Source organism: Tachysurus vachellii, chromosome 19 (genome assembly GCF_030014155.1).
Source record: "Tachysurus vachellii isolate PV-2020 chromosome 19, HZAU_Pvac_v1, whole genome shotgun sequence".
Lineage (NCBI taxonomy): Eukaryota > Metazoa > Chordata > Actinopteri > Siluriformes > Bagridae > Tachysurus > Tachysurus vachellii.
In genome coordinates this window covers 19,051,522-19,076,211 of record NC_083478.1, presented here as the reverse complement: position 1 = coordinate 19,076,211, position 24,690 = coordinate 19,051,522, and the positions used below count along the sequence as shown (strand labels likewise).

The following is a 24,690-nucleotide window of genomic DNA, read 5'->3' as shown; positions in this document are numbered from 1 at the left end:
AGGGTTAGGTGGAGAGAGATGATTCGCTGTGGCGACCCCTGAAGGGAAAAGCCGAAAGAAGAAGAAGAAGAAGATATGTTAGAGTGCGATCTGATCGTGTGCTATACCGAATCATACATACTAAATGTGCATGTGACCTATAAAACCTGATGAAACCGTGTTTTGTGTGAACGTTCTGTGCCAGTGATGTAAATTACAGAGGCGTATGAATATGCAAATATATAGATCTGGATTCGGTTTTATCGAGTTGGGTTTTCTTTCTCTTGTTCCTTTTGTACAATTAAGAGAATAGTTCTTTTTTAAAAATGCCAGATTTTATTAGAAAAGTCAGGAACAATTATGTGAGACATGGCAACCGACCTTCAAGAGGAAATATTTGTTCTTGTGTTTAATAAAAGAATAATTTGCAAGATCTTTCATAAAGGGACTTATGAATTAATCATTTAAAAATGAAATAAGATAAGATTTATTATTAATGATATAATTTGATACATTAATTAAACAATAATTTTTTCTTCTTCTTAAAATTGCTACCATTTATACTTGCATCGCTGTATTATGGAGTGCTCCATAAAAAAAAACCATTAAAGGTAAGATTATTATTATTACCCAATAAAACACGAAAACCTTTTCTGTCTGTGTCTCATCTCTCTCTCTCGCCATATTCCTCTATAAAATTCGATTCGATGTCACACTTTCAAGGTCTTCAGTTGAATAACTCACTTCAAAAAAAGTGTAAAAAGTGAGTCTCTCGGTATACAAAAGTCCAGTGCAATAATGTTTATTGTGCTCTTTATAACAACAGCGTCCATTACACAGAGTAATGACATTGATTCACACATTGGAAGTTTCAGTGGAATGTTTTTAGTCAATAAATCTGACCACAAGATAGATACGAGCAAATAACACACACGTCTTTCCACAAACTCACTTTAAGTCCAAGAGAAGGAGGAAACAAAGCCTCTGCTAAAAATGAGAGAATTCAGTGGGTGAAAAACACACAGAACACGTATTTACAAGTGTTTATACACATATTTAAAAAATAATTACATATTTCAAATGTTCTCAGTGCTCGAACAAACAATCCGACTTCCGTTATTTGTTTTCTGTGTGTGTATGTGTTTGTGTTTGAGTGTGTGTCGGTCCTGCAGGGAAAAAAATCACTATGGATAAATGAGTTTAGTGACATCTTATGAGTTTGACGCAACATACAATGTTTTTTTTTCCTTTTATAAACTATTTGTACAGGAAAATTCAACGAAAGATGAATAAATCACGTGTGCTGGTTGAAATGACATAAAATATCCACTACTCATAATCCAAACCTGTTATAAATGCAATTTATCCCCAAACCAATCATAGAAAATTCCCAGCCATTCATTTAGATCTCTCCGGATGACCCCAAGCGACCAATCTGTAAGGTGGACAAATTGTAAATTCGTTGTTTAGCACAAATAAAAGCCCCAAATATCCTGGTAAGTCCTATGTTTTGGTTGCAAGATAGCTAGCTAAAAAGTGGTGGCTAACGGATAGTAGGCTAGCTAAGTCCTCAAGTGCATTAATATAAATGTTATTATTTTTCTAACGTAGCTCATCATGTCACAAAAACACAGCTGGCTAAAGTTTTGTCTATTAGATAGCTAGTATCTCTGTATAGGTTTAAACGCGAGGTGGAATTTTGTGTATTTTGTGCTAGCATTAGCCAATTAGTGCGGTTTCTGAATATAACCATATAACCAATTCTCAGCTAAAGCAGCGTCAAACTAAATTCGTTCACCTTGTCGAATTGATTGCTTCTCTTTATCTCTAGTTGTCCGTGGGGCATCTTTGACATTCAAACTCGTGATCTCTGAATAAAAGATCTCAGGAGCTCTGCCAGACTTTCAGTTACATCTCCTTTATTACAGTGTTGTGAGATAGATGAACTGAGGACGCCATTTAAAAATAAAATGAAGAGTTGGACCAATTAGTATTATAAAGCTAGTTTAACTAACTGCCTTTTTTTTTTAAATCACTGTTCACATTCGAGGTGACCTGTTTCTTTAAACGAGCTTAGTACTGAATATTTAAAAAAGTCTCTTTCCATTTTATTGTCAGATCGTTGATGACTCTAGGACTTTGAATTTGTGATCTTCCTCGCTGAAGCTGCGCTTGCCGTTGCTCTGGCCGTTGATGACGACCATGGCTGTGTGGGTTTTGTCCTCGTCCAGCTGAGGTGGCATGTGTTCCAGACTCAGGGCCCCTCGGCTGGTCTCGACGATGGAGGAGTTGGTGTGGTAGTTGTGAGAGTGAGAGTCGGTCGTCACCAGGCGCTGCTTGCACTGGACCCGGTACTGGGCAAGCTTACGCCTTATAGCTGAGTGCACCTGGAGGGGGACATATTATAGAAAAATTCTCTTGATATCAGACACTGTTAGGATCAAATCTAAGACAGCTACTGTATATGTGACATGCTGGAATATATTGTCGCTGTCGGGCGGAAACCTCGTATGTCCAAATTTGGTCAATTTAATATTTTTTCACATATCGATGCTATTGGTCAGTCCCCACGTGGGTCTGTTATTTTTACAAGTTATTAACCAATCTAAAGTCTTGAAAATAGCTTGAGCGCAAATCTCATAACTCCATTGGACACTTCAACTGTCCACCTCTTCCTCACTCCGCGGGAGAGCTTCACGTCATATTTCTCCTCAAGAAGAGTCGCAACGAATCAACACGTCTTCTGAGGTAAATGTCTTCAAAACACTGGGCTCAAAGAAAAAAAAATCTTGACCCCCGCTAGTTCTGGTGCTCGTCTGAGGACAGGAAATTAGGGCAAGACAATCCACTGCAACGCGGACTAAACCCTGTGCACTGCAGATAAGGTACAGCGTTTTTTTAATTTCCTGAAAAATAATGTCGATTCCGCCCGACAGCGACGATATGTAAAGTTCCTGTACAGTATAAAACGATCCAACCTTTTCAGGTTACAGCAAGATTTCACAGACTCTACAGAAAGTGAACACCTTTTTAAAACCTGCCCTTTTTTATTATGAGCTCAGAAATGAGATGAATGTCAGTTTGTACCTCCCCATTTCCAAAACATAAGATGATGGCAACAAGGAGGCCCTATAGAAAGAGAAACAGAGGATCATCAGTCAGGATTAAGCAGCTGTTTGAAGATTTATTATATTTATGACGGTGTTATAAAGATCCACATTCTGTAATCCTATTTCTAAAAAGTGCAAGCGATTCACAGCCTGAAATATTAACACTGGCCCTACAACAGGCTCTTTGCAACACTGCCACAGAAAAGCCACAGGCACAGGATTGAAAAATTAGTTTAGGACACATTACGTGAGGAAAAATGAGCTCTGACTCAAAGATTAACCTAGCTTTAGGAATTATGCTTCTGACTTTTCAGTATTTCAATATATATACATATATATATATGCACCTTACCAAATTATAGCCGAATTATCTGTTAATAATTATAAAGCTAACCCATTTTTAAATGAAACGGCTTCATAGGGTCTCTAAGGGCATAATGCAATGAGTGATTTCTTCCATAAGCCAATTTCATAAGATTTAATTTCATCATAATCACGAGCCATATGCCTAAGGGATCGTTTTACATAATCAAAACAACATGACTAAGCCCCGAAACATCGCAAGGAATTAAAAAAGGTTTTGGTACCGCTCTTCTAACAAATAGCTGCAATGATAGTTTATGGATCAGCACACACCTGAAAATGCATGAAGATGTTCATGAAGAACTCGTACACGGCTAAGGGCAGTCTGCCCTCGGGCTGCAGGGGCACCAAGATGAAGTGAGCTCCCATCAGGGGCACCAGGATAAGGGTGGCGCGTACAGCCTTCATGTAGGCATTGGACTCGGTCTTGTGGGTCACTCTCAGCTTTGTGATCAGAACACGCACTATGTTCAACAGGAAGAAGAGGTTCACCTGGACGGAGACAACATTCAGGAGGAACAGTACACAATTTGTATACAAATGCATTCCTAAAACAAAAAAAATTATTATTTTATTTTGGTAACAATTAACACGCAGGTAGATATGACGACTACAGACATGTGAGCGGACAGAAGTGAGCACTCACCACCAGGGCCACATGGATTGGGCCATGGACGATGTAGAGCAGGTTAGAGTTGCTTATCCAGCAACTGGGAAAAATCATAAACGAACACAATCAACACAAGTGTTTAACAAGCAAAAGAATATCTAAAGTCCTGTACGGAAACAAGCTAAATTTATTTACTTGTCGTCATAGAAGTACAGACGAGCCACAGCGTGAATGACAGCTGGAATAACTGGGAATCCTTTAAAGAGAAAAATAAAAAATTGATCAGATGAATGCCTTTTAAAATAAAATATACTTTAGAGGGAAGTGACAGAGAGAGACAAAGTATTTCAGAATGATATAACTTGCCATTAGATTAAGAAATAAAACCTCAAATTTAATGTCTCACCTCCCCAGAATGAACCATTACACTGATGATTGAAACTGAACAAATGATTCATTCTGAAATTCTAATGAATCAGTAGGAATCAAATTAAACAGACTTTAAACTGAGCGAGATTCAAGTGAATCAAAATAATGTGAATCAGTCTTGATGTTTCATCTACCTGTATGAATAATTACATAGCAATTAAAACAGAATCATTACACACTTATAATGAATCCAAATTCAGGAAGTAAATTAGACTGAAATCAGACTGAAGTGAAACAAATATAGTGTCTCAGCTCCTCAGACTCATTATTTACACTGTACTTAACAGAACTGGAGCGTCACTACGAAATCATTAAAAACTCATTATGAATCAAACGCAAGTGAAATCAAATCTGGTGATTCACCTCATCAGTCTCAGTAAGTGAACTGGAGAATCATTAAGAACTCACAATGAATCACTCTCATTCATCAGCATTAATGTTAAATGTGACTCAAGTGAATCAGACAAAATGAATCAGATTAAATTGTAACCAAATCTGACTTCTCACCTCCACCCACTTATTAATTACATAGAAATTCAAACTGTTTGTACTGAATAGCATTAAAGTGAATCAAATGGATTTGACTCCTCACCCCAGCCCAGCAGGTAGTACCAACCCAGCTGTTGTTCTCCAACAAACACAGCCACAATGATGAGTGTATGCAGGTAGATCCCCTCACACAGCATCCAGAAATATGTCGAGCATGATGCGTAATGAATCAAACTGGATAAAATCTTACAGCCAATCTGATTACGGAAACACAAATAACACAAAAACTAATAAACGAAATAAACTGTTCTGGGGAAACTTTTCTGATGTCGGGATCTACCCAGGGATAGCATCAAAAGTTATATCTGTCATGCGGGTTTAGTAATAACTACACAAACTGAGACACACTCACCTGGTTAGTGGCAGCCAGTTGCTCATCATGGACGATCATGGTTAATGAGATGACCATGAGAATGGAGTTAAAGATGAAGGACAGAAACATGTTCTTATGGAGAGAGATCCTCTGACAGCTTAGACACCTGTACAGACATCACATACAACATACATGCAGTAACACACACAAATCTACAACACATACAGTACATTAGCTAATAAAGTATTCATTTTTGATGTGTCATTTGCGAGCGAGTCATCTATTTGAGTCGACTCTATTTTTTTGGATGTCTGAACCACCGTCCATCCAGTCACCGACGTGCCTGTTTTTTTTTCTTCGCATTTTTTAAATGATTTTATTTTGTACAGTTTATACAAGGTAATTTATTTGAGGTAAAGTCCATATACATACTTCTCTTTACTCACTTGAAATAAGAGAAGATGAAAATGGATATAAGCAGGGAGACCACAGACAGAGAGTGCCCCAGCACTGCCAGGTAATACATAGTGAAAGCAACCTGAGGAGAGAAAAAAAAAAAAGATGCGACATTTGCATTCGATTTCCTTTCTTTCTATCTGGCATTTGCGATTCCTGCTGCAGCCTCTGTAATTGACATTGATTTTTTTCATTTCAGCTTATTGCTGTGTTGTACGTTTAGAACAAGCCAAATGTTCTTGTTTGCACCTGCTGAAGATTTCAGCCGTGTGAAAGTTGCCAACAACAATAAAATAATTAGTGAGTAGAGTGAAACTCATTAGCACGAGGTGATCAGCACCAGTGCTATGAAAAAATAAATCCCTGCCTCATCACATCCCGGTATTTGGCAATACATTGGGGAAAAAAATCTAATTTATCATATTCAACACTCTTAAATGAGTTTAGTGAAGCTGTAGCGATCACGTTCAAGTGATTTGATTCAACACAAGCGTTCGTTAGAGTATCGATTTCTCATTCAATCCAAGAGAATTAATGTTTGGTCTGAAGGTGTTAATCAGTGTTGTGTAAAGTAGTAGAAAGCAATGCATGAGTAAAAGTACAAGTACTAGAAAAAGACTTTGGTAGAAGTGAAAGTTACCTTTTAGAATATTACTCAAGTAAAAGTCTTAAAGTATCTGATATTTACTGTACTTAAGTATCAAAAGTCATTTTCTGATATTTAATGTACTTAAGTATTTGAAGTAAAAGTAAAAAGTAAAATTTCAGTGATTTTCTGTAGGCATAAGAGCAGGGGCGGTTCTAGGGTCTCATCTTTAGGGGGTTTTAGCCCTCAGTGAGAAATTAAAACAAGAAGAGTTTTATATTTTATATATTATATGACTACATAGTAAGCCAAAAGTTATGGTATTATTAAATGGCAAAAGTGGACACCAAAATTTTATGCATGATGTAATGATGTCAGTTTTGAATCAAATCAGTTCGTGTATGTGTGTATTCTCTACGAACAGTGTGTGCAATGAATGCAGTCATTAATAAAATAAATATTCACAAGACAAAGAACAACTCAATAAATGTTATTTTTATTTAGTATTGAATGGATTGTTTGTATTAATATTTTGTTTGTGCTACAACTCTGGTAATAAGAATAGTGACATTTCACTGCTTTTGGTTGCCGTATTTGCGGCTTTCAGCCGATTAACGTTATAGATAAACGCCTCCAGCTCTGACTGCGCGTGCACGCTAGGAGCAGTCTAGGAGCAGTGATTCGCCAAACCTCCCTTATTGCAGTCGCACACATTTCTTCTGATTTTATTTTGTAGTAACGAGTAACGAAGATGCTTAGTGGAAATATAACGGAGTAAAAGTATACATTTTATCTAGGAAATGTAGTGGAGTAAAAGTGAAAGTTGACATAAATTTAAATAGCGAAGTAAAGTACAGATACGTGAAATGTCTACTTAAGTACAGTAACGAAGTATTTATACTCCGTTACATTACAACACTGGTGTTAATTCATTTAAATTTTTAATTTTATTGTAAGGAGATGTTACTTAACATTTATGTAAAGAGTGTCCAATGTTTTGTGTTGCTATTTCTTGGTAACATGATGACCTGTGCTTTTCTTTGTCTAATTAACTTAACAAGTGAGAGAAAAAAAAAGGTTTTTAATAAAGGAACAATTGTTTATTTATATTTACAGCATTTGGAGGAAGCCCTTATCCAGAATGATAAGGTTGGAAGAATGGAAGAATTAAGGATTAAGGGCCTTGTTCAGGGGCCCAGTGGTGAAAGTTTGGTGTACCTGAGAGTTGAGCTCACAACCTTCACATCCGTAGTCCAACACCTTAACCATTAGTCTACCACATACCCATTATTATATATAATGTAAGTGATAACATTAGCGCTCTACAAGTGTAGCTAAAATTGGACATAATAAAACGTAAGAAATGCTCCAACCGTGACTTTTCCTTGGGTGTAGGCTGAACACAGGGTGTAATTGGACCACAGTCGGTTGCTGTCTGGATGTCTGAACCACTGTCCATCCGAGTTACACACTTTGGTTACTTTTTCTGGAAAAAAAGAAGCTCAGATCAGGTCACCATGTCAAACCACTTCAAGACTAACAATCAAACGCGCATTCTAGAATATTCTAGCTAAACAACGTGAAGGCAAACCTGTTGGGTCAAAGTCTTGGAAATAAGTAGGACAGGCCTGTATGATGGTTCCGGGAGGCGAGTCTCCCCAGCAAAGCCAGCCGTCCCACGTGCGGTTACAGTACGGCCCTGTGGGGGCGACAGTGAGTCAGAAAGTTAGTTTCACACCATGAGCTACCACATGGGTGTCTGTGTGTCCAGTCTTATACAGTAGGTGCAGGTTTTCATCCCAACCAAGCAGAAGCCGTCTATATTTTATTCAGTTACACCATTTCCCAAAAGCACAGAAACAACAAATCACTTCTAACCAACAACCTATCAGTTGTCAGAATCTGGTGATAACATCAGTATTCACCACACAGACACTCGCTCATGAGCCAAACACAGAGCTCCACGTGATGGACACAGTGTTTACAGTGGGGTTCATAAAGAGGTGCAGCAATCCAAGAGCCAAAACTCAACAAGCACAAAAAATAACAAGAAGCAAAAGCGTGTGCTTCCTCAGACCAGAGACTGGTACACAATCCAAGGAAGCCTGACGCACACAGACAGAGAAGAAAACTCAAAGACGGTCAGCCAGTGGGCAAGAGTGACACTGACTAACTGACTAAGCCTGTTTCCTTTCTTTCAGGAGAGAGAACATGCTTCCCCTTGATCCCTGCTCTCGCACTGTGTAACACTCACGACTCACTATTTCACACTTAACACTCAGAATGAACAGATATGAAAAGGAGGCTCTGTATTCGTTGCCTTTTGTTATAAACATTACTGTTTTTGTTTTGTTTTTTAATAGAAAGCATGCCAGAAATGTTCATGTGGTGTCCGGTTGAGTGGGCTTTTAGAGATATCAATGTGAACGTGAATTATGAATGATTCATCCCTAGTGTCTGTCTGGTCAGGAATGAGAAGGTTTCGTAAAGCTACTAAGTCTCTTTGTTTTTGGGAAAGATCAAATAAATTTGTTCTAAAAATACAGCGAAGTGCAAACAATAGTCTCATGAACATGGTTACTTTAGGATAAGAAAGATCATCTTTATCATCATCATCATCATCATCATCATCATCATCAACCCAAGGGGAATAATAAGTTTATTCTTCCAGTCTGTCTTTAATTCATGAGCCCTAAAAAAGTTTGTGTTTCCCTGTGTGTGTGTGTGTGTGTGTGTGTGTGTGTGTGTGTGTGTGGATGAGGCTACAGATGTGTGGTAAGAAAAGCAGAGCTATGAATGTGAACACAAATTATGCATTTTCATGAATTCTGATTCATTTGATGTATTTTGTGTGTGTGTGTGTGTGTGTGTGTGTAGGGGACCTAGCTCTGTGCGTGGTGGGTCGTGCAGTATTTTGAGGTAACACTCAAACTGAGCTGCCAGGATCTGCCCCCTCGACACCTTCAGGGCAGTGGGGGATATTGGGATCTCGGTCACGTCCTCCATTGGTATCATAGTCGTCGATATCACATCCTCAGCATGACACAACTGTGAAGGGAGTCACAAACACAGACACACACAGACAGAGTCACACACACAAACAGAGTAACACACAAACACACACACACACACACACACACACACACACACACACACACAGAGTCACACATAGAGTCACACACACACACAGACACACACAGACAGAGTCACACACACACACAGACAGAGTCACACATACACACACACAGACAGAGTCGCACACATGCACACACACACAGTCACACACACACACCGCACACACACACACAGACACACGCACACACACACACAGAGTCACACACACACATACACACACACAAACATAGAGTCAAACACCTCAGTGGTGAGCATCCGTAGAAGCAGCAGTAGGAATGTTGGGTGGTTTCCCATGACGCACTACAGGAGACACAGAAAGGGGGCGCAACAGCACATCAGCACCCTGCGGAAATAAGACACGTTCATCATTGGAAACAGACTTACGAGACATTTTCAATCAGTGTAAATAAACGACTGAGGTTGTGTCATGTAAAATGACTCAGACTCATTGTTTTCAGTCGGAGAGATGTGTTTTTCCCCACTGTTGAGAATCTTACATGAATTTTGTTACTCTGAAGATACAAACATTTGTCTGGAAAAAGATTTAAACCTTTTTTGGGGTTTTTTTTGGATCTTTTCTATGAATATATCACCTCTAGTATTAGATTAGATTAGATTAGATTAGATTCAACTTTATTGTCATTACACATGTACAAGTACAAGGCAACAAAATGCAGTTTAGATCTAACCAGAGCGCAATAGTAGCAAGTGCAGGATATACTGTGTTTACAAGAGTGAAATAAATTAAATAAAGTGGTAATATGGAAATAATTTACAGATGTGTGTGTACTATGAACATAATATACAGATTTACAGAAGGATATGTGCTGTAACAAAATATATGGCTATTACTATAAAAAGTAATTTAAAGATGTGTATGTACTATGAATAGAATATACAGATGAATAAAATATGTTCTATGAATATAATATACAGATGTATATATGTGCTATGAACATAATATACAGATGTCTATTACTGTAAACTAAAATTTACAGAAGGGTATGTGATTTACACAGAAATATACAGGAGATATACAGAAATACACATACACAGAAGGAGATATACAGAAATACACATACACAGAAATATACAGGAGGATATGTACTATGAACATAATATAATATATTGATGTCACTATAAACATAAATCAGGTGTGTATATACAATGGTAAGGCAATGGTGAGCAGCAATGCGAAAAAAGAAGAGCAAGTGTGCAAATGAGCATAGTTTTGTGTAACAGTCCATTAGTGCAATAACGAATTGTGGGGAATTATAGAGAAAAACAGAAATACTGATGAAACACTACACATTCTCAAAGTCCTGGTGTATAATTTCATATAAGCCTAATATTAACACCACTGTGAAGTGAGACACGACACAAACTCCATTTTTAGGTGTCTGGGGAAAAAAGTTAATAAATTGAGTTTAAGTAAATAAATGTAGCTTTAGCTTTGGAACAAGAGGAATGAAAGTCTGGTGTTACTGGAAGGTAGAAAAGCCTTCAAGGTGCTACAGAAACTCCACTTAACTCTATTTTTCCTTTCTAACAGCATCAACGTCATGTTTTATTCCATACATAAAGCTTTCCTTCGTTCAAATACTTTTTTCTTCATAGAAACGACCTCCGAGTAAAGTCTGCTGTTTTAAAGAGAATGCGGATGAACTCCTAGTCAAAGCCGTACACAGGCGTCAGGACTCGTCATCCACCTCTCCAAAGAGCTCCGTTTTTTTAAATCTCTAACTGTTTTTATCCATGATTCATAGCTATTTCTCTGAGTTCCTTTCAATCAGATGCACAGAGTAGAGACCCAATGACTCAAACGGCTTTTTGTTGAAGATAAAACACCGAACCCTCAAGGACACCTTGTGGTAATTGGTCCGTAAAAGCTTTCCGCTATCCGCTTATTATTCTCCAAATGTCAAACATAAGACGTAAATGGAGAGATTTACCTAAAACATTTTTTCTTCTCTCAACTCTGCTCACATGAATAACAGCTTTTTCAGGCTAAAATATCAGCCTTTTATGACACACCGGAAACGCTGCAGGTTTTTTTTTTTTTTTTTGTCTCTAGTGTCTTGTGTTCAGAAAAAGATAAAAAGGAATCAAATTTAACAACTTGTGTTGAGGAAACCAAGGAAATAAATCGCTCCCCATAAAAGAATTCTCAGGTCGTCGGTTTAGACCAGCGACAAGAAACAGAAGGCGTACGAAATTGGAAAAATATAGAAATTTATTTATTTTTAATTTTTTTTTTTTAATTTATTTTTTGTTTATTTTATTTTTTTTTTTATTTTTTTTTTAATTTCGTACGCCTTTCTGTCAATTACTTTATATTTTCTAGATATGAGCCTGTATTCATAAAGATTCTCAGTTTAAAGAGTTTCTCCTAGTGACAAAATTTTAACAAATGTGGGCGTTTCCCCTTAAAATTAAAGACAAGATCCTAGTAAAGATAAAAGTTATTCATAAAGCATTGCTCATAAGGTCAAAAAGTGTTAGGAGTCTTGAGGAGGACTTTAAGAGTTTCTTTATCAGAGGAGAAAATGGCTGAAAGGTGAAGAGGGAGAAGAAATGTATTGTGTACAATATTTAACAATGATAGTGAGTTAATAAACTGATACAGATTAGATCGTGTAGAGATTACATTAGAGATAATATATATATATATTTTGCCACTATGACATTCATACATACTCTAACATCTCTGAAATAGAGCTGAATTGCCAGAGCAGCAGAAATGATATAATTTGTCTCCATGACATTTCTGTTCTGTGTCGGAGACGTTTACATTTACATTAACATTACATTTATAACATACAGATGTTAGAACATCTCTAATATGATCGGTCACAAATGTAATTCATACACGATATAGTCTCAAATATCTTAATATACAGGGACAAAGTGAAGGCTTATAATTGACCAGATTTTAAAAGTGCTCCTATTTTTTTTTATTGGACAACCAATCACAGTAACAGGTTAAGCCCCGCCTCCTCGCTACGATAAAAGTTGTATTTTCCTTGCTCAGAGTTGCTCTTCGATTGGTTCTGATTCACCCTTAAGATAAGATTCCTAGTTAGAAATCTCTTAGATCACTTATCCGAACTACCTCGGGTCACGGGGCGCCTGTGCCATTGGCGTCATTGGGCGTCATTGGGCATCAAGGCAGGATACACCCTGGACGGAGTGCCAACCCATAGCAAGGCAAACACACTCTCATTCACTCACGCAATCACACACTACGGACAATTTTCCAGAGATGCCAATCAACCTACCATGCATGTCTTTGGACCGGGGGAGGAAACCGGAGTACCCGGAGGAAACCCCCGAGGCACGGGGAGAACATGCAAACTCCACACACACAAGGCGGAGGCAGGAATCGAACGCGCTAACCACTAAGCCACCGTGCCCCCCCTCTTAGATCATATCATTTTTAATATTTATTAATATGGGCTCAGATCTATAGATTCCATCATACCAGCATCTTTCCTCTTCATCTTCTGTTCTTCTTCTTATTTTTAAATTTTTTTAGCTTCAACTGTTAATAATAATAATAATAATAATAATAATAATAATAATAATAATAAACTTTATTTTGTATAGCGCCTTTAAAAGTAGCTTCTCAAAGAGCTTGACATAAAAGATGAAATTAAAAGATACACATAATATTACAGACACTAAAGCTAACCATACAAAAATTAAAAAGCCAATAAAAAAACAAAGAAGTCACATAAAAGCTACCCTAAAAAAGTATGTTTTAAGATGGGATTTAAAAACCCCCAGGGATTCTGCATTCCTAATCTCTGAGGGCAGGGAATTCCACAATTTGGGAGCCAAGGAGGAAAAAGCCCGATCACCCATACTGTAGTTCTTAGCCGTGTTGTTTGTACAGTCAGAAGACCAGCTTCAGAGGAGTGTAGCACATGTGTAGGTTTGTAGGGAGTTAACAGCTCACACAGATATTGAGGGGCCAAATTGTTCAAGGCCTTATAATTGAGCATGAGAATTTTAAAATCAATAAGAAAACTAACAGGACGCCAGTGCAATTTTTCCAGGATAGGTGTAATGTGCTCCCTTGCACTGGTCCTAGTCAGAATTCTAGCAGCTGAATTTTGTACCGACTGTAATTTACTTAGGGTAGCTTTAGGAACTTCAGCCAGCAAAGCATTATAGTAGTCAAGACGTGAAAATACAAAAGTGTTGATTAACTTTTCAGCCACAGAGAAAGTCAACATGGGACGTAATTTGGCAATGTTTCTGAGAAAAAATGTTGCTTTGACAGTGTTACGAACATGATGGTCAAATGTTAAATTGGCGTCAAGGATATAACAAGTTCATATCCTTGTTAAACTTGTAGCTTGTTTGCTTTGCCATTGAGGGAGAAAATGGAGCAATTAATAATAATAATCATCATCATTTCTAGGGGGCACGGTGGCTTAGTGGTTAGCATGTTTGCCTCACACCTCCAGGGTTGTGGGTTCGATTCCCACCTCCACCTTGTGTGTGTGTGGAGTTTGCATGTTCTCCCCGTGCCTTGGGGGCTTCCTCTGGGTACTCCGGTTTCCTCCCCCGGTCCAAAGACATGCATGGTAGGTTGATTGGCATCTCTGGAAAATTGTCCGTAGTGTGTGAGTGCGTGAGTGAATGAGTGTGTGTGTGCCCTGTGATGGGTTGGCACTCCGTCCAGGGTGTATCCTGCCTTGATGTCCGATGACACCTGAGATAGGCACAGGCTCCCCGTGACCCGAGATAGTTCGGATAAGCAGTAGAAAATGAGTGCGAGTGTGAGTGGTGCATTTCTACATAAAGACCTGCTCAGTAAATGTAAGTCTCGTGAGCGATGGATTTAATTGCAGGCAGTATATAAACCAAATAAAAACAAAAACAAAGCAAGAAACAGGGTTGAGCGATTAGTGTGGCATGTGACCAGGAAACCTGGCAGTGGCTGATGGGTAATATGGTCCATGATAATAACATACTGCTTTCACTTTTAGTCATGGATGCCTTGAAATCATTTGTCATGTAATGCTATTAATCCAAAGGGAATTGAGAAGTTTGGCCGGCAGATTGATGAGGACATATTTGTTGTAATCCCCTGGAGATCACTAAAATCTAATTTTTAATCCAAGGCACGTCTACAGCAGAGCCGAAAAGTCTTTGATCAATAAACGTCCTACTGATCCAAAACCTACAGCTTATTCATATGAAATTGTCTGAATTTTTTGATGAATAAAAAAAAAAAAACATTAAGGTTGTCTATTATTAAATAACATAATAACCGAAAAGTCCAGAAATATAATCAACAAATAAATTGTTGTTGTCCGACCTTGTTTTCCGACCAATCACGATCGAGAATTTTGTGGTATGTATGTTGTGGTATATGCGGTGAAAAAAAAACAACTTGTGTCAATTTATAAAAAGTAAAAAATTTCAATAGACCAATATAAAAAGTATTAGTGTATATAAAAATAAAAATGGATAAGAAAATACTCAGCTACTAGTTGCTGTGAGTAGGAATGGAGTTGATCTGTGGCTTAAAATGATGCCAACAAATCAAGTCCAGTGAGACTTGGGGTGTAAATTGAAATATTTATATAAATTGACAAATCACTCTGCCATAATATTAAAACCACTGACAGGTGAAGAGACGGGGTGAGATAAGGGATGAGATAAATTTCCAGCAGGTTAACAGTCAGTCAGCAGGAAAATTTGCCGAACATAAAGGTCTGAGAAATTGGGACGTATTGTGATGTCTAGACGACTCGGAGCATCAGAGACTCTCCAAAATCCAGCATGTGATGTGTGTTGTTAATGATACGCAGTGATTAGTACCAATCCAAAGAAGGACAACAGCAATGGTGAAACAGCAAATGCTCGTCTTTTCAGGATTGATGTGAGTAAGGAGGCTCTGATCAAAAGGTGGAGGTCAGAAGAAAGACCTTATACAATCCGTAGGCGCAATGTTATGGCCGTTCGCTGTATATTGATATAACAGTGACGGAAGTTTCAACACGGTTCTATGCTTCTACGTACGTCACATCTAAGCTGCAACATACAGTACGTGTCTAAACTTCTCATCAAAAAAGACTCGACTTCGAGACAAAGCTTTCCTGAAGTCTTCATTTTGTGCTTTTTATCTTCAGTTAATCCACTTCCAAATTCCCCTCATTTTTTTTTTTTAGCAATTATCTGTGTATACTCGAAGAGTTCCGAGGAGTGTTTGTCTACAAGAATGCAGGGAGAGTTGCATGCTTAGAGAACTGTTGCGTGTTGGAAACAGGAAAGCGAGCCGGATCACATGACCTCTGCCGATCCCACGAGACAACGCGTGGGCAGTTCACTATTGCGGGTTAAAGGTCAAGAACACTGGGGACTTGGAAGCAGAGGCCCTGTTTCAACATGGGAAACATCAACGCAACAAACGGCAGGGTTTTCAACTCAGATAAAAGAAGACTTGGAATGAGTGGTGTGTGTGTGTGTGTGTGTGTGTGTGTGTGTGTGTGTGTGTATCTATATATAAATATATATCTATATATCTATCTATATATATATAGAACTGAGGCATCACTAAACGTTCTGTCCTCAGAGACCAGCCGTGGTCTTGGGGACCACCAGTACAGCTGTAGCAGCTGTGGGATGGATGTGGGGACTAAAAATGGCAGATATATTTTGAAAAAAAAAATGAGATGGAAAAAACTACAAAACATTAACAACTTAGGCAAATAAGCCATAATCGTATCACTTTTACGTTACATCCCCTGAAGAGAACGTTTCAATTAAAACAATACTATGCTGAATTCTTAAATCTGATTGGTCAGAAGATGTTACACTATATTAATATATTTAACAGCAGCTTCAGAGGAACTGGATTCTCCATAAAATCTAAAGCTTTTAATCTAAGAGAGAAGAACGTCTAAGTAATACATAAAGATTTATGGAAGGAGTCTCCAGTGTCAGCGCTTTGTAGCAGTCTACATTCAGTTAGTCTTCAGAATGTTTCAGTTTCTCTGTAACATGAGCGGTTTTTTGCAAAAACAAAACAGGGAATGAATAACTAAGAGATAACAGGAACTTTCTTATTTCTCTGATGTTTGTTAGTATAAATGGTTAAAAGTGTGATGTAGATAAATAAATAAAAATAATAAATCACCACGGTATTAAGGATGTGTTCTGCTACTGGAAAATAATGAACTCCTACTGTACACCATCCGGTTACTGATTCTGTTTAACGTCAAGTGGAAGTCAGCAGCAAGCTGTAAATATGTTTAAAAATAACTCTTCAATCGTTATAAATCACAGGCAAGGCATTTTTTCATTGAATTATTTTTTATTAGAACTGTAATCGGCTCGCATGAGCCGCAATAGCGACGGTGTGCTGGTGTCAGTGCTCAGAGTGACGAGAGGGTTATTTTTACTCTGAGGGGGAACTAAAAGCTTCTAAAGCCCAGGAAGGATGCAAAGAAGGATGAAGGAAAAGAAGGGCCATCTTCCTCCTCGTCCGCTACCTTTGGGCTGCTCGCCTAGCAGCGTTCGGGTTAAAAATAAGCCATTGTTGCACAGATACAAAAGACAGTATTCAACAAGTGCCTCAGTATCCGCTACTACTTGAACGTGAGGCGTAGGGTGAAGGGGAATGGGGGAATGACGGGGCAGTGGTGGTGGTGGGGTGTGGGGTGTCTGACCGTTCCAGTGGACCTGATTAACCTGATTAATAAACGAGACGAGAGCATAATCCAAACTCAGAGATGAGTGGCAACAAGCTCCAGTTTTAAATCTTGAATTAAAACCGATTGAATTAAATGTAAGAACGTCGAATGCAGAGCTAACGCATTATATACCATGTTTCTGCTCCAGGGGAAGTTACTGACTCACTCCTCGCTCCTGCGTTTGCGCCGATAAACCGCTTCATCATAGGCCTTCATTTTGCTTTGCTTATTTTCCCATTATTAATGCCAGAAATAGTCTTGAACACGTAGACAGGCCCCAGCTCACCCGAGCACTGAGAGCCGTTTCATGTCGGCTTCCTGACTGACGTACGCTTCCGTGTCGTGGCACAGTCAATGACACCGTATGAACAGATATACTGTATGTTGTAACGATATCCGTGAGTGACGACGCAAAACGCTCGGAAAAAGACAAAGGGAGATCGTCTGAGGTGGTTGATTTTCAAGCTTTGCTAACCAGCTAATAAATACAGACATATTAAGATAACATTAAGGCAGCAACAACATTATTTTTATCTGAATACTCGAGATGGTGTTACGGTTTTAAAGAAAAACTCCATGTTTATGTTTTCTAATGCTACCATAAACCACTACGCAACTACAACTGTCAAAATAACCTTCTCAGTTGTAATCAGCTCACTGAACACTTTTCTGGCCACAAGCTTCAGGATCTTAACTGAGGTTTTATCGTGTCCAGGTTCATAATTGCATTTCTTTGTCATGTCACATGCCACAGTGGTGACTAATAACTCGTATGAAAGTAGACGCACAGTGATTTAGGAATTTGTTGTTTTTCTGCCTACTAGGAACAAAATATTTAAAACAAAACAAAATTATTTCCACACAAATATTAGTATCTTTAAAGTAAATGATGAAACCAATTTCTTGTTAATTCATTCATCCTCATCTTCATCTTCTACCGCTTATCCGAACTACCTCGGGTCACGGGGAGCCTGTGCCTATCTCAGGCGTCATCGGGCATCAAGGCAGGATACACCCTGGACGGAGTGCCAACCCATCGCAGGGCACCCACACACACTCTCATTCACTCACGCAATCACACACTACGGACAATTTTCCAGAGATGCCAATCAACCTACCATGCATGTCTTTGGACTGGGGGAGGAAACCGGAGTACCCTGAGGAAACCCCCGAGGCACGGGGAGAACATGCAAACTCCACACACACAAGGCGGAGGCGGGAATCGAACCCCCAACCCTGGAGGTGTGAGGCTAACGTGCTAACCACTAAGCCATCGTGCCCCCACGGTCAGGTTAATACTGAATAAAAATTTGGGTAAGTAACAAACCGTTTAAACCACACGACCCATCTACAATGCACAGACTAGACTCTGGAGTGTTTAGTGCATAGTGGACATGCTTTGTGTGGAGTACTTCATTTGGGACGCAGCTCTAGTTTCAGGTTTTTCCTGGAACCTTCTCAGAACCTCTCTTGAGTTTCAACCGAACCAAAGCCAATGACACATTGATGATGTAAACGCTTCTGTTTGCAGCAGAGTCTATTACACTAAACAGGAAACCTTAAAGTTTCGAGTCTCAGCTGCTGGAGATGTGGGATGCGGCTCAGGAGGTTGAGAGTTCACATCTCAGAGCTGTCAAGCTGCCATCGCTTTGCTCTTGAGCATCTTTAACATTCAGCGTCTACAGCAGTGCTGTAACATTGCTGACCCTGAATTCTGACCCTGACTTCCTTCCAAGGCTGGTTGTGTGAAGAAAACTATTTCATTCTGCTGTACACAAGGGATGTCATAAAGTATTCGGCCGTGAACTGATAACGTGTGCTAAACGGATACAAACACAAATACAAAGAGACACACTAGTCATTTTCAGATAGAAAGATTCACAAGGCAACTGGTTAGAGGTGGAATAGAGGTGTGTGTCACAAGAGCTGTTCTACTTTCATACAGATGGAACAGTCAGATATGAAGCTTATGTGACTAACAAAGCCTTCGTTAACGTTATTTTGGATCTGGTGTGTGTGTGTGTGTGTTTATGATTTCCTGGAACAGAACTAAATCCAGCATGTGGATTGATGGGAATTGATTCAGATCCAGAATGAAGGATACAGTCCGCGATAACTTTCAGATATATCTCAGGTGCTCGTTTTGGTATTTTATATCTACAAGCCAACTTGTCAACATTGTACACTCCAGCTTTATGCTAGATTTCTGATTTGTCAATATACTGTAATGCCTAAAATCTTCTCGTCCGCAGCAATCGCCTGGCTTAAATTAGACTGGTCGGTTTTTACGTTGGAAGTATAGCAGAACTTACTACATTTGTTAGAAAATATAAATAATAACTGTGCAAACTACCAAATGAAATACAAACTTTGTCTGTTCATCTAGGTATTTAGGTCTGTGCATTTTGGTTTAAATCCAAATCCAGATCCAGAAAAAAAATACAAACAGCGGCATTGCCTTTAATGTACATGTGTATATGTACAACGACAATCAGAAAACAATGTCTTTCTAATCGATATTATGATACTTACATGCTGAAATATTTCTATAAGAAGGTCTGGAACTAACAGAATTATTTCCATCATGCCAAGTCCAGGCATTTATGGCTTAAATAAATGGCTTTTTTTATTTAAAAAAAAATTCTATCTATCTATCTATCTATCTATCTATCTATCTATCTATATACATACATATATATATACATACAGTATATATATGTATATATATATATATATACTGAACTACTAAAACCACTCCTCCTGATCTGTACGTGTACAACGTACGCAATATACCCTGACGATTACCCTTGAGATAACACAAATAAAGATTAGAGCGCGGGCCTGGAGCGATGCCCTGTTTATTTTCTCCAGATATACTTCTGCAGTAGGACGTCTCAGAAGGCACAACGTTCCCAGCAACTTCCATAATAAAAAATGTCATTCTTTTTTCGATGTAACGTTTTGGGTTTTTTTCTGAACACTGCCCATGAAAATCAGTAATTTAATAATCAATAGTTCATTAGAAAACACAAAGCTAAGTGGGAAAAGTGTGTGTGTGTCTGTGTCTGTGTGTGTGTGTGTGTTTGTTTAATCGTTTAACAGAACTGCTGAAGCATCCAAATCCGAGGCCTTTGTTGTATCCTCTAGCATCGTAACCACACCATACATCACTGTGAAAAATATGAACCACTCCCTAATTAGTGCACACCACACACATACACACACACACACACTCACTCACACACACTCGTACATGCTCACTGCAGCAAGAACAATATGAATTACAGTGAAACTATAGGAACAAAACAACAGCGCCTAATTGCTTTATCCCGGTAATCAATTCTTCACGTCAAGAGCTCTGTCTGAACAGAAAACATCATGTGAGGCATAATAGTGACTGTATCATAAAAAAATCATCACCTTTCAAGATGAAAAAGCAAAATCTACTTTATGGTAGTGTTTATATAACTGATGATGTGAAGCAGAGTCACTGTTACTACACTGAATTTTGCTTCCTCTTACGACACGCCGTACATGATAAAATGGATACTGCTTATCCGGTCATAGCTCCGTTTAACGGCGTGGAACATTCATAAAACGAGACAATATTTCAAAAGCAACTTGATAATAATAATAATAATAATAATAATAATAATAATAATAATAATAAAAAAAATCCCAGATTTTGTATTGTATTATTTGGAAAACTGTAACCACTTTTGTCCTGAAGACTTTCCCACGGTGGAAAACTCACAGTTAGTCACAAAGCTCTGACACTGGAGACTCCTTCATTGTTGAACTTCTATCAAACTTCCCTCCAGTTCCTCGTACACACAGCTCTTTATTCCTTCCTTTAGATTTCCTCGTCCCTTCATTTCGACACATCGACGTGTGTTTTCTGATCCTATCTTACACTAGGAGTCTTCGCTCTCTTGCTGTTACTTCATTACCTCTGTCCATATCGCACGATCTTATCCTTTTCTCTCTCTCTTTTTGTTCTACTCTGCAGCTCTTGTTATTTACACTTGGCAGTCTCTGAAACATTTCGAACTGCATTGACAATGGCTTAAATCTGGCCACCGGTATTTGTTCTGCAAATCCGTCCCAGTCGTAGGACACACAGAGCGGGCGCCTGTATATATTACTATTGTAGTGGCTCGTTTCCTCCTCTTTTCAGCAGACAGCTAAAAAAGGGGGCTGTTTTTAAACCGGTCCCCAAACATCATAAACCAAACTTGTCGTTCTAGACAAACAAAAGGAATAAGATGAATTGTTTTTCTGCAGTAATTCATTTTCTCCACTTGTGTAAAGTATGTTCATTTACTTATACACGTTTGATGTATATACATGACACATTTTCGGTTCACACGGCTTATCCTTATAGCCACATAAGGCTTCATTCAAAACTAGAACAAACTTCCTGGTTACACAACTGCACTTTTTTTTTTTACCATATAGTACAAAGATAAAGAAAGGAAATTATTTTTACTTGTTTATATTCACACTATCCGGTGTCAGGGTTTCCTTTTGAGCCTGGTTCTTGTCAGGGTTTCTGCATTATGTCGTCTCAGGAAGTTCATCACCTCTGAGCTGCTCATTAGGAAAGAATTTACTTTTAAAATGTATTTCCCTCGTTTGAATATTACGACTTTTATATACAGTATACAACTGCTTTGCGACAACGTCCCTTGTTAAAAGCGCTACGCAAGTATTATCCTGCTACTGATCTATATACATATAGGCTATTATATTTCTCCCTTTCCTACCTGGATTCTATTTTCTATTCTAATTCTATACGTAGTCTATTTTGTGTTCTATTTTAATTCTATTTTCAGTCGCGTCTGACTGCATGTTTTACTGCGTATAAAATTCGAATTTGCAATTAAACGACACGCGTGCACAATTTTCTGTTTTTAGCTTAAAAGCACAGCAAATCGTAACGACCACAAAGTGAAGAGTCTTTTACTGGTAAATAATAAGAGGAATTTCCATTTGTGTATTATTAGTTTTTGCAGAGTATCCAACATCCAGATCCTAACCAATCAGATTGGAGAGTTTAACGGCGCTGTGCTATAAATACACACTAGTTTCACACTATGAATCAACAAGTTTTTATTCTGTTAAAGTTCCAGCACAGAAATGACACCTTTGCTTATAGCTACTTTTTGTCACATCTAAAATTTTATCAAAGAATTTATTTGATCGTGTTTGACCATCTAATCCCAACTAATATGTTTTGCATAATGTTTTATTGATCTTTGAATCATTAACAATCGTCAATTTAAAAGAAAAGCCTGTAATTATGGAATAAAGCAGAACAACATGTGAAAGCCAAGCACCGTGTCCAAAAGTAGCACACAGCTCCTATTTATATCACAGACAGCTGCCTGGCAGGGAAACTATGTCCTGTGGTAGAGACTGGGTAAAGAGTCTCCTGAGCACCTGTGATTTCTGTCCACTGCGTCCTTGAAACTGGTGGACGTTGCACAAGTGGGGTCTACAGCACCGTGCCGTACTGTTTCGCTGTAGTATGCAACACGCAATAACCTGTGCAACGTTCCCACAATCACAACTTATTTTTGTGTAGAACTTCACTGATACACACACTCACCGAGAAACACGTCAGCTCCAACTAGGAAACCGAGAAGGCCGATCAGTCTAGAAACAATCCTGCAGTCGCATCTCTTTTACAGTCCAGAGAAAAAACTAATACTAAAAATCACTCAGCTGCACAGCACACATCAGGGGTTCTCAAAGACTACACAATCCTAGTATTATTAACATTATTCAAATGCACACAGTAATATTTTGGCTTATTTGCCAATCCTTCGGAGATAACGAGAACGCTCCACTTCCAGAACATACTTTTCATTCAAATTGTCATTACACAGCTTTATTTATAGACTCAATTCCTTTTTTGATGAATGCATTTCAAAACAAAGTGATTCAAAAACCTCAGAACTCAGTAATACATATAAAAATATACGGACGGTATATATATGTCATGTAATAATGTAAAGTTATGACAGCTTGCCGCAAATACATGATGGAAATCACGGCAATTTCCAGCACTGCGACTAGAAGGAACATCACACACCCTCTGGCTACGCTCCGAATCCCACTCTGAGAAACATGGCCATGACTTCTTAAGGAAATGGGAAACATAATCTAATAGCAGAGACCTCAAGGTCCTCGACATTATTACTGCAGAGAGGATGTACATGTATTTAGGCTAAATCCCAAATTGCTTGTAATTCCTGTTTAATTGCACTATGTAATGCAGGAAATTGTTAATTTACACAGTGATGTGCAGTAGGAAATTTTTTTCAAAAACTTTTACAGCAGTTGCAAATTAATTATACTGTAGTACATATATGTAGGATATATAATATTTCTCCTAGTTATCTCAGCTGTAGAGCTGAGATTTAAATTCTGAAATATCCACAGAACACTTTAGCTCCAAGTTGAAATTGTTTTAATGTTTTTTTAAATTTTTTTATTGTTATTTTTTATTTGACCTTTAATAAAGGCTAATAAACAGAGTATAAAAAAATGATAAATAAAGCTGCAAGCGGTAATCTGCGGGGTTCCCAGCATCCATCCCTATTGACGCATCCAGATCCAAGTTCATTCCCAGGTGATTCAGAACAACACAAATGTAAAGATGAAGATACTTATCAAGGATCATGACTCAATTTGTGTGAAATGCCTGCTCTAGAGAGCCACATTTTTAAGTGATTGTTATTAAAAATCCAAACACCAAATTTCAGCTCAGAGTACAGTGCAGTATGGATTAGAATGCAATAATAAAAAATAATAAAGGGTTTTGATGGACAGCACTCGGTCCACCTAACACTGGAGGTCCCTGGATACCACATTCATAACTGATGTCCAAATCTGTCAGCTAAAATAATCTAGAACTCATAGAAATCAACACAGAACTGATTTATATGTTGTAAAATGTGGTGGCACCATCAATGGTAGCAGCTAAAGAATCTTTAGGATATATATACTGTATATATATATATATATATATATATATATATATATATATATATATATATATATATATATATAATTATTTTTTTTTTTTTTTCTGTAAGAGGTGCATGCTGTAGGTAAAAGGGATGAGTAAACTGGTCTTCATTATAAGATGCCCTCAGACTTCACTGCCATCACTATGTCAGCTTTATGAAGCTTTATAACCTAACTAACTCAGAATACTCTTACCGTAAAAAAAAGCACGAGATGTTCAGCGGTTGATCCTCTTATATCCTCTGCCCGTGAACATGTTGGAAATGATGAGGCTGTGTGTGTGTGTGTGTGTGTGTGTGTGTGTGCTCAGTGAGAGCGCGCGCTGATGTGTCACTACATTCACGCGCTCCCACAAAAAAATCATGACCGGGTTGCCAGATTGGAGTCGGCTTCAAATGAAACCTTGATTTTTATCA

At 38.2% G+C, this 24,690-nt stretch overlaps 1 protein-coding gene across 1 annotated transcript; it reads right to left on the bottom strand.

Annotated features, from left to right (window-relative positions):
• Positions 1-765: 765 nt before the first annotated feature.
• calcrl2 (calcitonin receptor-like 2) lies at positions 766-24,597 on the bottom strand. The gene is made up of 13 exons (XM_060894032.1): positions 24,470-24,597; positions 9,771-9,873; positions 9,278-9,443; positions 7,987-8,094; positions 7,769-7,881; positions 5,800-5,891; positions 5,393-5,519; positions 5,084-5,237; positions 4,258-4,318; positions 4,099-4,162; positions 3,726-3,944; positions 3,067-3,108; positions 766-2,366 (listed from the first exon to the last, which is right to left on the bottom strand). The coding sequence occupies exons 2-13, from the start codon at positions 9,822-9,824 to the stop codon at positions 2,094-2,096; spliced, it is 1,473 nt and encodes a 490-aa protein (XP_060750015.1). The 5' UTR covers positions 9,825-9,873; positions 24,470-24,597; the 3' UTR covers positions 766-2,093.
• Positions 24,598-24,690: the final 93 nt, after the last annotated feature.

Excerpts from the sequence above, each read along its gene's own strand:
- calcrl2 (XM_060894032.1), bottom strand. The coding sequence starts at position 9,824 with ATGGGAAACCACCCAACATTCCTACTGCTGCTTCTACGGATGCTCACC. Across the intron at positions 8,095-9,277 it reads CCCACCACGCACAGAGCTAG|GGCCGTACTGTAACCGCACG; the intron begins GTCCCCTACACA and ends TCGCCCCCACAG. Across the intron at positions 2,367-3,066 it reads TATGTTTTGGAAATGGGGAG|GTGCACTCAGCTATAAGGCG; the intron begins GTACAAACTGAC and ends GTCCCCCTCCAG.